At 43.9% G+C, this 16056-nt stretch overlaps 1 protein-coding gene across 8 annotated transcripts in view; it reads right to left on the minus strand.

Annotated features, from left to right (window-relative positions):
* Positions 1-3758: 3758 nt before the first annotated feature.
* Positions 3759-16056, minus strand: part of PARP6 (poly(ADP-ribose) polymerase family member 6) — a 28861-nt gene continuing 16563 nt past the window's right edge. For 5 of the 8 annotated variants that reach the window (XR_009051438.1, XR_009051437.1, XR_009051440.1 and 2 more), the window contains 8 exons: positions 15581-15648; positions 14262-14310; positions 13906-14018; positions 13057-13129; positions 7183-7262; positions 6729-6792; positions 6473-6557; positions 3759-3934 (listed from right to left, as the gene is read on the minus strand). Coding sequence is in view for 1 of the 8 variants with exons in the window: in XM_057723224.1 (XP_057579207.1) it covers positions 6026-6128; positions 6473-6557; positions 6729-6792; positions 7183-7262; positions 12276-12345; positions 13057-13129; positions 13906-14018; positions 14262-14310; positions 15581-15648 (705 nt within the window). In the remaining 7 variants the exon portion in view is untranslated. The other 3 variants (XM_057723224.1, XR_009051441.1, XR_009051443.1) reach the window with 3 other exon arrangements.

Raw genomic sequence — 16056 nt, forward strand, 5'->3', positions numbered from 1 at the left:
TCTAGGGCTAGAACAAAGGAAGACAAGTTGGGGCCCCGTAAATACTTTAGTAGGGTCTGGAGTCCTGCAGAGCGAGTGCCTGAGGTATTATTAGTGCAGAACTGACCATTACGAAATATCAGAACGTTACAGGCCATAATCTCTGCCGAAGTAAGCACTTGTTTCCAACCTTGTGTATTTAAATCAGTATTGTTGGAGATTTTCTTACATTTTCCTCTAAGACATTTTCTGATTTCCCAGTGATTAGCCCACAAGTGATGAAAGCAGTTATCAACGAAACAGCTGTTAACTCTTGCCTTCTTTCAGCCAAGTTTTGAGAGCTGGTACAGTGTTGCCTCGTTAAAAACTGCGAATACTATAATCTTAAGTTCTTTCCTTTTCCTGGAAAATGAGACTAAAGGGTGTGACCTGCTCAGGCAGACACTCTGCCTGCAGCTAAATCACAGGCCTTCATATGCTTTCCTGTTAGCTCAGATAAGCTGACAAGGAAAAGGTGACGACCTGAATTTGTTTGAGATACAGTATTTTAATTTCTTCTGTAAGTCGTTCCTGGTCCCCTTAGTTGCAGTCAGGAAGTAAATGCTTGGTTATTGAGGTGGTAAGAGCACATGGAGTTGCTGAGAAGCAAAAAAGCCATGTCTCACCAGGGAGAATGATTTCTCCCTACCCAGAGAAAGAGGGATAGCATAAATGGCCGCATCTGGCCCCTGGGCTGAAGATGAAGTAAGTACAGTGCGGAACAACACTGGAGGGGCAACGATCTGGCCAATGCTGGACTATGTTGCATTTTAAAGATCTAAACCTAAATACATTGCCATGATTGAAAAGCACATGTATTACACTGGAGAGCTGATGGCAGCCTACTGCTCTTCAGCTGCAGATATTGATCATCCAACAGTTATACAAATGCTGTCCATGAAACTTTGGTGGAGGCTAATCCACCATGTTTTTGCTCACAAGGGTGGTTGTCATTACTTTGCTGAGCAGCAACACAGTCCAGAAGCTAGCGTGGGTTCCATCACATTAATTCTAATTCCACTCACTAGCCCTATGACCACATCCTGTAATTTAATGAGTCCAGTTCCCTAAAAGTAAATTGAAGACAATTCTTGCTCCACAGGCTGGGGTTTGATCAGATAATGTATGTGAGTAAGTACAGCACAGGGCCCAATAGGCATCCTCTTTGAGAACTGATTAGTCCTGGAGGTATTTCCTTGTGACTAGTGCCAGAACATCTTTCTCAATTCAGGTAACTCGGTTTGCCCTTCTCTGAGCCACCTTCCTGAACTGAATCTTCATTCCTTTGACCCAGCAACAAGCAACCCCAGGGCTACGGAAACTGGGGAGGCTGAGAGAGGACACAGACTCCCTTGGAAGCTAAGGTCCTCCTCCACGAGCCAGCCCTTCCACTGTGCTCACAGACCTGGCAGGACAGGAGGGGAGGCTGCTTGGTTCACTGGACCAAGGTGTGAATAAGGGCGTAGAGTGCTGTGCTACCTGTTTGGATTTTTGACCATGGAATCACAGAATCTGGAGTTTAATGACCGAACTCTTGATGGTCACTTGGAGTCCCTGGTGAGGTAGGTGTGTCAGCAAACAATACCTGACCGAAACTTGGAGCCTAAAGCCATGCTTTGGCACTGGTGAAGAGGGTACAGTTACAGGTTTTACCATTATGTGACCTCTTGGCCTCTGCCTGACACAGCACCGTTACTTCTCTCAGGCAAGTACACACTTTGGGCAGCCCAATGGCCTGAATGTCACATTTAGAAGTGCTTATCACTTTGGACTTTATATACCCTTTCCAGAGCCAGACCAAGTAGACTTAAATTTCTTCTATATCTTCCTTCAGATTCCCAAGGTCTCTTCAGGCCCACCAGGGTGGCAGAAAATCTTAATTCCAGAGTTTTCCCCAGACAAATCCTGGAAGGAAGAGAAAGCTGGCCTTTTGGAGTTAGGGATAAAGAGAGAACAGGTTGTCTCTGAGGGAAAGAGAAAGATTCATGGAGGGGAGACTTGGAGGGCTGGCTACCATAGAGATGGGTGTGGGAAGACCATTCCAGGGGAAAGGAACAGTAAAAAAAAAATGTTTTCTGAATGCAACTGTGTATCTAGGTCCCCCCTCCTGAAGAAATGCCTCATCAGATTCTTGAGGGGTCTTTGTTCATTCCAGCCCAGGAAGTACTGCCTCAGCCATCGTGACCTCCAACAATTTTTCTGTAGCCCAGAACAACTAGGGCTCATAGGACAAAGCCTCCTTAGCGTGGGTTAGACCTACCACCAAGCCACTCCCGTGGAGGCCCATGCTTTCTCCCTTTTTCCTACAAGTAGAGCCAGAGCTCAGGCTCCCTAAGATGCAAGTAGAACTGTAAGCAGACCCTATTCCCCCAAAGTAATCAAGATTTAGAAGACCAAGAAAGGCATGAGGGAGAATTCCCTGGCGGTCCAGTGGTTAAGACTCTGCCCTTCGACTGCAAGGCACACGGGTTAATTCCCTGGCTGGGGAACTAAAAGATCCCACGTGCCGCATGGCATGGCCAAAAAATAAAATAGAGAAGTTTTACAAAAAAAAAAAAAAGTATCAGCAAACAATAGATCAAATGTCCCCTTCCCCAGGAAGTCATCCTGCTATAGTTCAACCATAATCCACATTTTCCTTGGCACCATACTTCTAGTCTCTACCTCCATGCTCACTGGCTACCAGCTAACCTGACCCACTTATCCCAGGAAGGACAGCTAGAACAAGGAAGACTTTGGTTTTTTTCTCCTAGATAAAATAATTTCTGTAGGCAGTGCTTTCAGTTAAAGGGTGACACCTTTGGGCCCACTGCAGGCTGGCTCCGAAATATCTACACAGTACTGCAGAGAGATGAATGCCCCTTCAAATGAACTACGTTATTCTACCCTCCCCCACCCCCCCTTGGGGAGAAGGGCTCTGAAGGAATTATGTGACCCTGAAGCTTCCTCCTCGCCACTCCCAAATTGATCCCAGAAGCTGAGACATCACTGCCCAAATGTCCCGGAATCCATCCTGTGAGAAGCTGGTAAGTAGCCCAGTTATGACTCAGCACCAGACTCTTCCCTCTCTCCCCTCACTGGCCAGAATGAAAGGCAGAATCTAGCAGAAGGCTCCTCCCCTATGGATGGCCACATCCTCACCACAAACTGAGTCATGGCCACACCCTGCCTGGATGGAAAATTACCATGAGAGGGAAGGGGAAGTTTAAACTCCAGGAGTTTTAAGTTCTCAATTCAGAAATCACAGCCATCTACTCCACACCTGGAGCTAACGGAGGAAATTATTTTTCCCACCCTAGCCCTAACAAAGCATGTCCAGGTCTAAATGAGTAAGGCTGCTTGAGCCCAAGACTATGTGAAAGGTTGGAGGCTACCGTCAACCTCTGTGCGTAGTATTTGTTCTCCTGGCTTCCGTGAAGGATGATCTCTTGCTCGGACCTGGCTTTCATAGGTTCTACCTCCCCACCTCCAAGGCAGCCAGGCCTGGGTGGGAGAAAGGGGCAATCCTCCTTAAACTCCCACTCCAAGCTGTAGGAGGACTTCCCTCCAGAAACTCAGGGCCCCGTGCAATTTTCCCTGCAATGAAAGCATTCTTGTTATAGGAATGCTGCGGGTTTTAATTAGATTTGTTTTACACTATACATGTTCTGAATTTTTTAGATATGGTATGGCTTTCAAACTTCTTAGATTCAAAAAGTCCTATTGCTATTATGTAGAACACTATAAAATGGCATATTTAATTTCATTACAATTTTATTGGCATTGAAAGACTATTATGCATATGCTATTAAAAGTGATTCCCATGAGGCCAGCTCAGGTTTTTTTGTTTTTCTGGTAACACACACTATCTCTTCATTACTGCTCATTCCATCATTTGCTACTGCTTGCTATATCAGATGCCACTGATAAAGAGAAACTGTAAGAAATGGTTACAAATGAGAAAAATCTATTAACAATTTCTGAAAATTGAGCAAAAATGTTGTTATACCATTGAGTAGCCAAGCACCTACGTTCAACTGCTGGAACAACAGTGGGAGCAGTTGGAGAACCCCTGGGGAAGTAAGAGTCAAGAGCTCAGGCCCTGGAGTTGAGCAACTCTGGTTAAAAACCCAGCACGGCCACTAACCAGTTGTGAGACATTACCACATTATTTAAGATCTCTAAGAAAAACCCATCTTCCATCTTTATTGTCAGGATTAAATGAAAAAATATTTGTAGAGTTTGAAAGGCTATATAGCATAGAACCAGAGTGGCAGTTCTGGAGTTGGGTTGCCTGTCAGTCACTAGCTGTGGAATATGGGCAAATCACTTATCCTTTGTGCCTGTTTTCTCATCTACAAAATGGGAATACTGGCGTCTGCTTCATAGGCTTGTTTTGAGAATTATATTAGTCAACATGTAGAGAGCTTACACCACCACCACCAAGCACATAGTAAGTAACCCAAGGTATCAGCAAATTATTAAAGAGCTCAGCAGAATGCCCAGCACCTACCTAGTAAGAACTAAAAAATGTTAGCTATCTCTGATACCATACAGGTGAGCTGCAAGGGTCCTCCAGGGAGGCAGGAATTTCAGTTAGCGTGGACTCCCTGATGGGGTCATTTACTTAGAGAAGAGATATTTCTCCTAGACCTGAAACCAGAATGGGGGAAGAGACCTGTAGAGTCAGAATGTAGCAGTCTTTATCAAGAAGGGGTAAAGAAGTTTAAGAAACAGCTCTTGGGGGGATGGACCTTAAGAATGGTACTTCCATGTTAAGTCCAGGCTTTGTAGTCTTAACTACAAAGCAGGTAAGGTACCCAGGCAAAGAAGGTTATCTCCAAAGTAGGCTGAAGGTAATGAAAGACAACAGGTAGTCTAGCACAGGCTTTATAAATCAAGAAGCTATGACAATTTAAAAAGCCTATACTTAAAAGCTGTGCTTGTTTAATGCTTTTTGTAGTCTCTGTGCTTATGTTCCTGTTTTTCTTCATTAATAGTTCATAAAATATTTGGCAATATCCAACCTGTCTCTTAAAACTAACTTAGGGTTTTAGGTACATGGAGCACAGCGTAAAGGCCAGCAGAAGGTTGGCAGTGGGAATTTCAAGGATGGAGATGGCTTTCACTGAAACAATTAGGTCTCCTAGAAACAGCTGTCTTCCCTCACATTGCTAACCTTGGAGAATCTGGATTTTGTTTCATTAAGGTAGGCTCTGTTTCCTTAGGATTTCTTTATAGATTTCAAGTTAGAGACCAGCCTATTTCCTGCACCTACCAGCTCTCCCCTCACCTCCCTTATCCCAAAGAAATAGCTGGGAGGAGGAAGAGAGTAGGGCCCAGCCCCTGAGATATAGAGCAAGGGAGAGTGGATAGGTTTTGTGCAGAAAGTAGAGGTCCTAAGGATAGGAAATCTGAGCTGCTTGGATAGGTTTTGTGCAGAAAGTAGAGGTCCTAAGGATAGGAAATCTGAGCTGCTTTGGCCTTAATGGTCCTTTTAAATCTTGAAGAAGAGTTACCAGTGGTATTCTGTATCCTTCTCAGTTTGTGTCATCTGCATAAGTTTTCTTTATCTAATCCATTGATTAAAATGTTGATGCACCTGTAGTATACTATACCAGACGGACTCAGCTTTGACTCTATCCAACATAAATAGTCCGAACCCTCATGATATTCCACTCTCCCCACTCCCACCCCCATTTGGGGGCTTGGGGCAGGTGCTGGGCCAAGGCTAGTCAGACCACAGTGATCATATCCAGTCCACAGCACCTTCCATTTTATTGTTTTATTTACAAACAGGGTGAAGTCAACTGGGAAAATCAGGGGTAAGGAGTCAGTCTGGGCCATCCAAATGTGGAGTGGTTCCTGGGTCAGTCTCCACCATGAAGGCTGCCTCTTCTATCCTTTTCCTGCCCCTTGGTAATGGCCCCTTGATTCCTCAGGGCAGCCTTGTTTGCTGCTCCTGAGCCCTTTTACGAGGGCAGATGGGTCCTGGGGAAATGGGGGTGGTACGAGGGCTGGGGCCCCCTCAGTTTGTGTAAACCTGAGTTCCGATCACACGCATGATTTCCTTCTGTATCTTGGGGTCCTGAGTATTAATGTTGGCATCGCCCACCTGACCATCCTCATATCTGCCAAAGATAGGGCAAGTGTGAGCGTAAGAGGGAGGATACCATAATAATGTCAATCAATGGAACTCTCAACATCTGGAGGTATGGCCATCCCATCCCAGAAGTCAAAACCCTTTCTTGCTACACTTTAGTGTGGAAGAGATTCAGCTTATCTGGTTTCCTCTAAACAGACCTTGATCTGTACCCATCACCATCCTCCAAGGGCAAAGTCCCAGTGGCAGCGCCACTCAGGTAGCCAGGGACCAGTCTCCACTAACAGAAACAGACTTTCCTAGTAGTCACATACCATCATGCTCCCACCCTCACTCCTCCAAGTAACTCCCAAGGTACCCTCCTAGACTTACACAAAGAAGAACCGTGTGCAGACATGGTCGGACACAGGGCACACCCAGATGTTCCCATGCTTCTGGAGGTCCTTAGATGTAATCACTGGGAAGAGAAGGGCCAGAAATTATAGATACAAAACTTGGGTGAGAAAGTCCAGGCAGGGCAGGGAAGGTATGATGCTTCAACATCACCCTTGGCTGGATCATGTGCCAAAGCTGCACCAGAAGTAAAGGTCGGGGACCCAGAAAAACAGGAACTGGGTGAGCTACCTACCTTCACAAAGTGCTATACAGTTCAGATTCCGACTCTGCAGGAACCTTGACTGAATGGATCGGGCCTGGAAGAGGAGAGCAGAGCCACGCAGATGGTTACAGCTTTCTCTAGAGAGGCTAGTTGGCTGGTAATGGTTGTGGGTGGGGATTGGGATATCCTGGGCTCCCAACCACCCTCCAAAATTTGTGCTTCTCCATAATCAGTCTGGATGAGTCCAGAGCTCCATCTTTACATTTTCATGTCACTGGATTTAAACTCAGTCTCTGTTTTCATACTTATGACTGAGGCCACAAATGACTCTGGAAATGTGTTCATCTTGGAACATATCTGATTCCTTCAATTGATCTTTAAACCACCACCACCATCACCACCACCATTGTTTCCCATCCATCTCTGTAGCCTAAACTTATCTCAGAGGAAGGGTCCTGCCTCAGTGGAGCAAGGGCAATAATACCTGCGGGATGGTATTCATTCTGTTATATCTCTGGACCAGCTCGTCCTTGGAGGGCATCCTGTGCTGTCCTTTTCCCATTCCTGTCACAGAAAAACAAACCAGCTTATCCACCCATTCCTTAAGCAAATATTTATCAAAGTGCCTACTATGTGCCAGGCACTGAGCTAGAGACACTTGGTGATACAGCAGTAAATAAAGCAAACAATATATCTATCCTCACAGATTTAGTCTGATGGAGATTACAAGAAAGGAACAAATAATTACAACACAGCATGGTAAGAGTTATGATGGGGAGAATATAGAGCACTGTGTGAGCCAGAGGAGGGGAACTAGCCTAGCCCAGGGCTTTGAAGAAGGCTTCCTGGTGACAGCTAGGCTGAGAACTGTAGAATTAGGAAGAGTTAGCTAGATGAAGAGGGAGGAAGTGTTCTAGGCAGAGATAATAGGATACAAAAGGCCTGGAGGAAAGACAAAGCAGTGTGCCTTAGTTTGTATGGAGTACAGTCCATGGCAGAGAAGTGGTGAGAGAGGATATGGAATAGGTAAGCTAAGCTAAGATCAAGCAGGCCTTGTAGGCCATGGTAAGGCAACTAGAGTTTATCCTGAGAACATCAGGGAATTGCTGAAGGGTTCTAAGATAGGGAGTAACACATGAAATAAGCAGGAATGAGGGACCTAGGAGAGTGGTGACATCAACACCTTGGGTCAAATGCCAGGCTGAGTGAAATGAGTGGAGAGGAAGCAGGCAGAGCAAGTCAGATCTGCTCTAGTTTCAGTTACATAAAAAGCTCTGTCATAGCCATTCAGAGAAAAGGGAGAAAGCAGAGCAGTTAAGTGATGAATAGTTTTCCACAGGTAACCACGATGGCGACTACCTTGAGGAGTCCGGCTTCCTTCAGAAAGTCTTCCCAGACTTGAGGAAGTGGTGTCAATTCTCTCATTTTCACCCTATCTAAATCCATAAATCCTCCTCCACCCTTACCCCTCACTGAGTAGCCCTGTTTATAACATTTACAGACTCACTCCGGATTTTCCTATTTAGATACGCAACGGTGCTTGCGTGCCCCTATCCCCAACTCTTTCTGGCCTACAATTAGGACTTCAGTCTCTGTATTCAGCTTCATCACAGGCCCAGCCTCATCACAGTTAGGGATGAGTCTGCATGTGTGTGTATGAGCCCATGAGACCCAAGAGGGAGATGGATGAAGATGGGAAATGATGCTATCATTGTAGGCCATAAGCAGGGGCCCGTATCTCACCAGTCCACCCTGGAACTTTCTATTATTAGTCACTCCACTCTGCTGCAAGTCTTGGTTTTGTAATGGCCATGGTACAGAAGTAGGGATGATAACCACTGGACTGACACGCTTCACTGCTCAGGCTGTCAATTCATCATGCACTCACACTGAAGCCCCATGACAGATTCACTGCCTGAACAAAATTTAGGGCAATGAGAGCCTTAAGACTTGAATTGCAGCTTTCTCCTAGAAGACACCCACCACCCCTCTGTTTCCAGCTTCTCCATTACCCGTAACTAGGTTTAACTCTGCATCCAAACATGATGGCCTTCTCGGCCTGGGTATTTCAGTGCATGGTTCTGAGTGAAATTCCAACTTAGGTTCCACCCCAGAGGCTAAGAGAGAACAATCTGATTTCTATGGCTAGTCTTAGAGATGGCCCTGATGATAAAATCCAAACCTTGTCCCATCCCAATCCTGCTGCACATGGTCCTAACCATAATGATCCAATCATCTTCTCTCAGTTTCCCGAGACCAGACACCCTGAGAACCTGGAGGCCGGAATAATCCCTGCATGCTTTGTGTCCAGAGTATATACTTGTGAGAAGTTTCTAAACATGACTAAACGAACAGATGGAGTTTACCATCTCCTTTCCCACTGTCCCTCATTTTAACCTGCACATTATGGCCAAGTCGTTAGAGGCTCCGTTAGTTAAATGATGCTCTCTATTTACATTGACCCCCAAAGGGCACCTAATGTCACTAGGCTACAGATACCCTGAGGAAAAAGAGAGAAAACCAGAGCAGAAAGGAGTGGAAGGAAACATACAAAGAAGAAAGAGTTGGCCAAATGCTAGAGTAACTAAAATAACTAGGACATTTACATACATCTCACTCAATGTTAGAGAGACTCACATATTTATGGGGCCCTCAGAGACTCAGTCATTCAAGCAAAGCCTATCTTGTGAGTCCAATATAATAAGAACACTGGCCCAGAAGTTAGGAGAACTGGATTCCAGTCCTAACTCTGCTACTTAGATCTGTGTGACCCCAAGAAAGTCATTTAACTTTTCTGTACATCTACTTTCTTACCTGTAAAGTAGTAAGAGATTGGACAAGACGACCTATAACTCCAGTCGTAAAAGCATACGGTATTTTGTATCTATAATCAAATCGACCTTTGGGGAGAGAAGGATGGTGCCATATGATGCTTTTACATAATCAGTAAATGAAGAAGAAAGCTAAGAAGTTAATAGAGATTCCTGATAACTAATGGTATTCAGGCACTCAGTAATAAACAAAGGCTAATGGCAGAGGAGAGAGGGAGAGAATAGGGAGAAAACAGACAAGAAGAATTTTGTGGGCACCAGAAATCAGAAGAATCTCAATACTTAGAATAAGAGCTTAATCAGAGGGAAGCTCAGGCTGGGATAAACATAAACATTGTGGAACCTAGACAAAGTCAAAAGACTACCCCTATCCCACCCCCACTTTGGACCCCAGGCACACAGAATAAGATTCATTCACATATTTAATAAATATTCACTGGGCACTTACCCTCTGTGGATCAATCATAACCTTTGGTTCATGACACACTATCATTTATTTAACAGGACAAGGAATACCTACAGACCTAAGAACTAAACCCAAGAACTAAAACATTAGCAGTGACTTACACCTAAGTGCTCCTAACTCTATCCCAACTATCTACCTCCACTTGGGTGGTATCCACTACCCTGAAATTTAGGTTCTTTTTTCCTTCTGTTTTCTTTAGTCTCATCACATACACATAGCTAAATAATTTTCATTTTTGATCACTATAAAAAAGGCATCACACAGTAGTCCTCTGGGCTTGCATTTTTTTTTTTTTACTCAACTTTTACTCAACATTTTTTCCATGTTGCTGAATGCCACTGTTGGTTCATTTTCATTGCTGAATAATAATCCATCGTGAGAGTATACTAAAATGTATTTATCCATTCTCCTGATGATGAGTATTTGGGGTGTTTCTAAGATTTGCTGTTGCAAGCAAATATTACTCTGAACATTCATGTACACACCTTTGGGTGCACATATGCAGAAATGAAAATGCTGGGTTGCAGGGATAAAATTTCTCAGCTTTATGAAATTTAACACCAAATTGTTTTCCAAAGTGGTTGTACCAATTTATATTCCCATAAGCAATAAAAGAGATCCTGCTGATCCATAACCTCTGGTACAATCAGAGGTATTATCAGATTTTTAAATTTTTGCCAGTCCACATAGGTGCTAAATGGTAAGTCATTTTAGTCTTGCTTTTACTTCCTTGATTAATAGAGGTTGAGCAGCTGCTCATATTTTTTGGTCATTTCTTCAGTGAAATGCTTGTTCATGTCATCTGCCTATTTTTGTAATTGGGTTCTTTTTCTTATTTGTAAGAATTTTTAAAATGTATTTCTATTACTAATCTCTTGTAGTTATATGTGTTGCAAACGTCTTCTCCTGCTTTGTAACTTGCCTTTTCACTTTCTTAAGGTGTCTTTTAATGAATAGAAGCTTTTAGTTTTAATAAGGTCAAATTTACCAATGTTTTGTGATTTGTAATTCCATCTTTTTCTATTCTCTGGATGATTTTGTTTAAGATTGGGATAATTTGTCCTTTGAAAGTCTTAGGGACTTCCCTGGTGGCACAGTGGCTAAGAATCCACCTGCCAATGCAGGGGACATGGGTTCAAGCCCTGGTCCAGGAAGATCCCACATGCCACGGAGCAACTAAATAGTTATTTTTTTCTAGGGATTTTGACAAAGTCTTCAAATCACTGGCATAAAGTTGACAGAATTCTCCTATTAGCTTTTAAAATGGTGCTATGTCTATAGTTACGTTCCCTTTTTCATTCAGAATATTTAATTGTGCTCTTTTTCTTCTTAATCTAGTCAGGTTTATCTGTTTTGTTAGCTCTTTAAAAGAATCAACTTTTGGCTTTTTTGAGCCTATCTATTGTACCTGTTTTTATTTCATTGATTTTGGTTCTTACCTATACTAACTCTACTTTGTTTAGTTTATTCTGTCATTAGAGACTTTTCTAGTTCTGCTTTTCCGGAACTACGTGTTCTTATCTTTACAAGAGTTACAATTAGTGGAGAATACTACATAGTAATTTATAAAGAATCTAGCACTGGTCCCTTCATATGGTAGACATGCAACTATATGGTGGCTCTCTTTTATACAGATACTACACAATAAGAACAAAAGATGACTGAAAAGGAACTCAGACATAAACTTGAAACTATGAGAGAGCTAAGTCAGATTTGTTTTCTGAGCTGGACAAAGCTGAACTCTCCTGACTAGAATCTGGACGTTGTTCGTGCCTTGTCTTTGGAATAAAATGCTTCCTCCTGCATTCAATGTGACTAATATAATAGTGTGTAATTATAGATACATTTTAAAAGGTGGTTGACAGGGAAGAGAACGACGTCTTCAGAAATGTAAGCCAGTGGAAGGGGCTCAAGCTTTCCAGTGCATTCGTATACAAGCACGTATGCACATGTGCACATCACAATCTGTAATGACAAGTTATTGCCAACACCAAAAACGTGTTCCCCAAAGAGCCTAGTTTCATCTCCCAGTTATTCCTTAAACCAGGGCCAAGACCCCATGGAGAGGATACCTAAGAGAAAAGGGAGATAATTGGCCTCACCTTGCAAAGAATCTAAATTCCTAATGAGAGAAAATAGAGAAAGACTATGTATCCATGGTTGGGGAGAGAGTTGACACAGACCAAGTGTCCATGATGGAAGAGGAGACAGCATAGGGTTACGTATTCACAGAATGGATGCAATGTAATAGAGTCAATGTGGCCAAAGATTATTTCTTACCTGAGTATCCAAAGGAAATACTGGAGATGGGGCTCAGGTAGATGCCTTTGCCATAGGCTGCTCCATGCAGCTTGCAGGGAAACACCAGGATGAGCACTATGAGCCTGGGCCCTCCCGTGGCTGTGTGCCAGGCAGCCACAAGGCTTTTCCAGCCCTCTGTCCCTCCATTTAATCTTCTCACTCATTCAGATAACTTTAGGCACCTACTCTTGAAAAGCTGACTGGCTGAAAAGTGGACGCGGGTTAACCCCTCTGCCTGTGAAATACTAGATATTGATGCCTTGGAGAGTGAAGAGTGGCAGAGCCACTGAGTCAGTCCCTCAGAATCCATGCTCCTGTCCCTGGGCCTTGGTGCATATGCAGATCCCCTCCCTCCAAAAGGGAATACAGAACAGGCAGCCAAGAGGAGGAACAATAACCATTTCTTGGAGTCTGGCAGGGCAAAGAAATAAACCTGCTATATCCACTTTCTGAATGAATAGTCACATATACTGAAAAGCTCTAACAGGTTAACTGATCACAGTGGATGCAATCAGCAATTTATATTTCTGCCTACAGCTACATTCCCATTCCTAAAAACACCAAGAAAACACAGCCTAGGGTCAAAATACAACAGCTACATTCATGCTATACATATAGTTTCAACTTCCTCCCTAGGGAAGCCTCGCGGAAGGCTAGGTTTGAGGATGCTGAGGCAAACAATTGAGTACTCTAGAGTTCCCCAAAACTGAGTGGGGCAGGGAGCGGGGTGGAAAGAAAGAGAAATGGGGCACAGCCTCACCTGCAGTTTGGTGTAGGATGCATTGACGAGCCCATTGCGCAGGATCGAATGCCAGTTCTCAATGTGGGACCCACTGTAAGGCAGGGTAGAATACATGTCTCCTCATGGAATGGGGCTCCCAGGAGCACTTCCAAGACTGCCATTCCCACCCATTCTCACACACACAGGACATGAAGATGGACACAGATAAACCTAGCGATGGACGTGCACATGGAGGTAGTCACAGGCATGCAAGATGTGTGTATGTATGGCTAACCCTTACAACTTAACATTCAGTCCCTTCCTCTCTTCCACACTTCAAACAGTCCCATCCTAAACCCTCAGCTGCTGGTTCAATATGTTCATTTGCCTATTATCCTGATATTTCAAATTAAACAAATTCATCTCAAACTCAACAAGCTTATCACTAATATGGCTTCTTATCACCAAATATGGCTTCTAGTCATGACTTCACATCTCTTTTAAGGAACAGGTACCACCAACTCCCTTTAAGTTACTTTTAATCTTTTTCTCTCTCTCCTCTCACAATTAGGCATAAATTGCTGATTTCCTTCAAAGTAGCTTTCAAATCTATCCCTGCCAATCTGTTCCTTCAACCACATCCTTTTATATGTAAATGTCATTTCTCCTTAACTACATCATAAGTAGCTTGAGAGTAAAGACCATATCTTATGTATCTTTATCCTCTACAGCACCTACCACAACAGCATTGAGTATCTGGTAACTGACTGGTTGATGGACATAGGTAACACAAACTCATATTCCTCAATGTGAATATGACCTCCCATCCCCCTACATTATTTCTGCCTTATCCAGCACCCACCCCCCCAGCCCCACCCCACTCCTCACTGGAAGGCAAAAGTGCTGCCATAGAGCTTCTTGGCGGTCCGGAACCGAGCCTCCTTGGCAGGAGGGCTGCTCAGCAGGAGGAACTGGTGTGAGGTGTGCATGAACTTCAGCTGCTGCCCAGGGTGGGGGTTGGGTCAGGAAAACAGAGCAGAAATGGAGATCAGGGAGGGAAGGGTTGGGGGTAGGGAGCAAATTAAGCTTGTACTGACCCCAAATAAAGGAAATATGCGTAGGCCCAAAGACTATCATTGATGGACAAACCCAACCAGGTCTAGGACCAATTCGGTTAGCTGGTTTGGAGCCCCTCCCTGACCCTCACCAGAACTTTAGAGTTTAGAGGGAGAATGGTCACTTACCCTGCTGAGAGGTAGTTTGACAATGTGTGACCTGTTGCTAGAGATGATCCTAGGACAAAAGAGAGAAAGAGCAAAAAGGATAGAATAAGTGTGTGGTTAGGCCATCCTGAACAAAGTAGCAGGCTTGCTCTGCCCCTGGGAGAACAAGCAAGGATTCCAGGGCTGTTTGAATCCAGGACACTATCTGGATATTCCTGTGGGTGGTAATGTTTGCATATAAAAAAGTAAAAGCAAAGTTACTGACAAGAGACCAGCAAGTTACTGGGTAAACAATGGATGAAAGAAAGAGAGGGGTGCGTGGGCTGCTATATCTAGGGAGAGAAAAGGACAGATCAAAAAGAAGAGCACAAGAGGTCAGCTCCCCAAAAAAAATTACAATGGTGGGGTCTGTATTAGGATGGTGACAACTTACACTTGGGATTTAGAAATTTACAGCTGGGGCTCAGGAGCCATATTGCCTGAGTTCAAAGGAAGGCTGAAGGTTCTCAGAGATGGGGGGAATAGAAAGTTACTTTGAGCTCCAGGAAAAAACAGAAGAAACCAGAACAATTTCCTGAGGATTCGAGAACAGACTGTGCTATGTGCAGGCTGAACTTGGAAGACGAGAGAACAAAGGTATAAACCATTGAGGGCTCAGCAAGGGAGCACTGTCTCCTATAGTGGACATGTGTTTTTTTCTTTTGTGCTTCATTCATGTACCTGTGATGTGATCCTGGATGGTCTATGCCTAGTCATTGCTCGTGCTAAGAGGGAGCATGTTGCACTGAGAAAGTACTCACGTCAAAGGCTGACCAGACATAGGGAAGTAAGCTAGAAGGCGAAAGCTAGGTCAGGAAAAGAGAACAGAAATCAAGATCAGGAAGGGAGCACAAGGGATGGAGGGAAGCAGAGAAAGGTCAGAACCTTTGCTCAAAGGGAGTAATAATAGTGCTTCAAGGCTCTGGACAGTCAACATCAACAGGGAAGGGCATGAGATACAGAAAAGGAGTAGAAGGGGGAGACAGACCTCTCTGTATGCAGAGAAAACCTAACTGAAATGAAGTGTTAATTACTACATACAAGCAGCACTCAAAAATCTATTGGGAAACAAGAAACATCTAAAGAGAACTTGAGACATCATGTTAGAATTTGTGGGCTCTTTGCAGGATCTGAGCTCCTGCCAAGGCCAGCTGTATCAATAAAACCCAAGAAAAAGCAGCCATAATACCTATAACCTTGGGAAGGATGCTGAAACCATCTCTTAGAGAAGGTGTAGGCTCCATGTCTGATACTACTTCCCATCCCCCCACCTGGCAAAGGATGAACCATTCTACTCATACCATTGCAGGAGAGGATGGGCCAGGGGATCCAGTTTGTCCATCTGCTTCTTGATTTCCAGATATGAGCCCTGTAAGACAATGACCGTAAGGTTACCTCCCAGGAGAGGTGGCAGCCCTCCCACTTTCCACAGACTATCAGGGCCCAGGGCAAGGTAGGCACTGAAGACCACACCAAACCAAGAAGAGATGGGGTTCCCACCCTCAAGGATCCGAGTCAGGTTGGGAAGACTCATAAATATGAAAATGACTGAAGATGCTTACAAAACAACATGCAGGTGGGTCTCCCTCATTTTATGCAATTCCTACAGCCCTAAAAAGCTGATTATAAATCAAAAAAAAAATAAATAAAATCAATGTCCCAGAAAGATCAGGCAAAGGAATCCTGTGGTAAAACTTTACATAAAACAGAGTCCTTCTGACAAGTAAATCATCCCTCCTAGGTGTAGGTTATATGTTAATCTGAACTGTGCTATATA

The sequence above is a fragment of the Hippopotamus amphibius genome, chromosome 2 (genome assembly GCF_030028045.1).
Source record: "Hippopotamus amphibius kiboko isolate mHipAmp2 chromosome 2, mHipAmp2.hap2, whole genome shotgun sequence".
Classification (NCBI taxonomy): Eukaryota; Metazoa; Chordata; class Mammalia; order Artiodactyla; family Hippopotamidae; genus Hippopotamus; species Hippopotamus amphibius.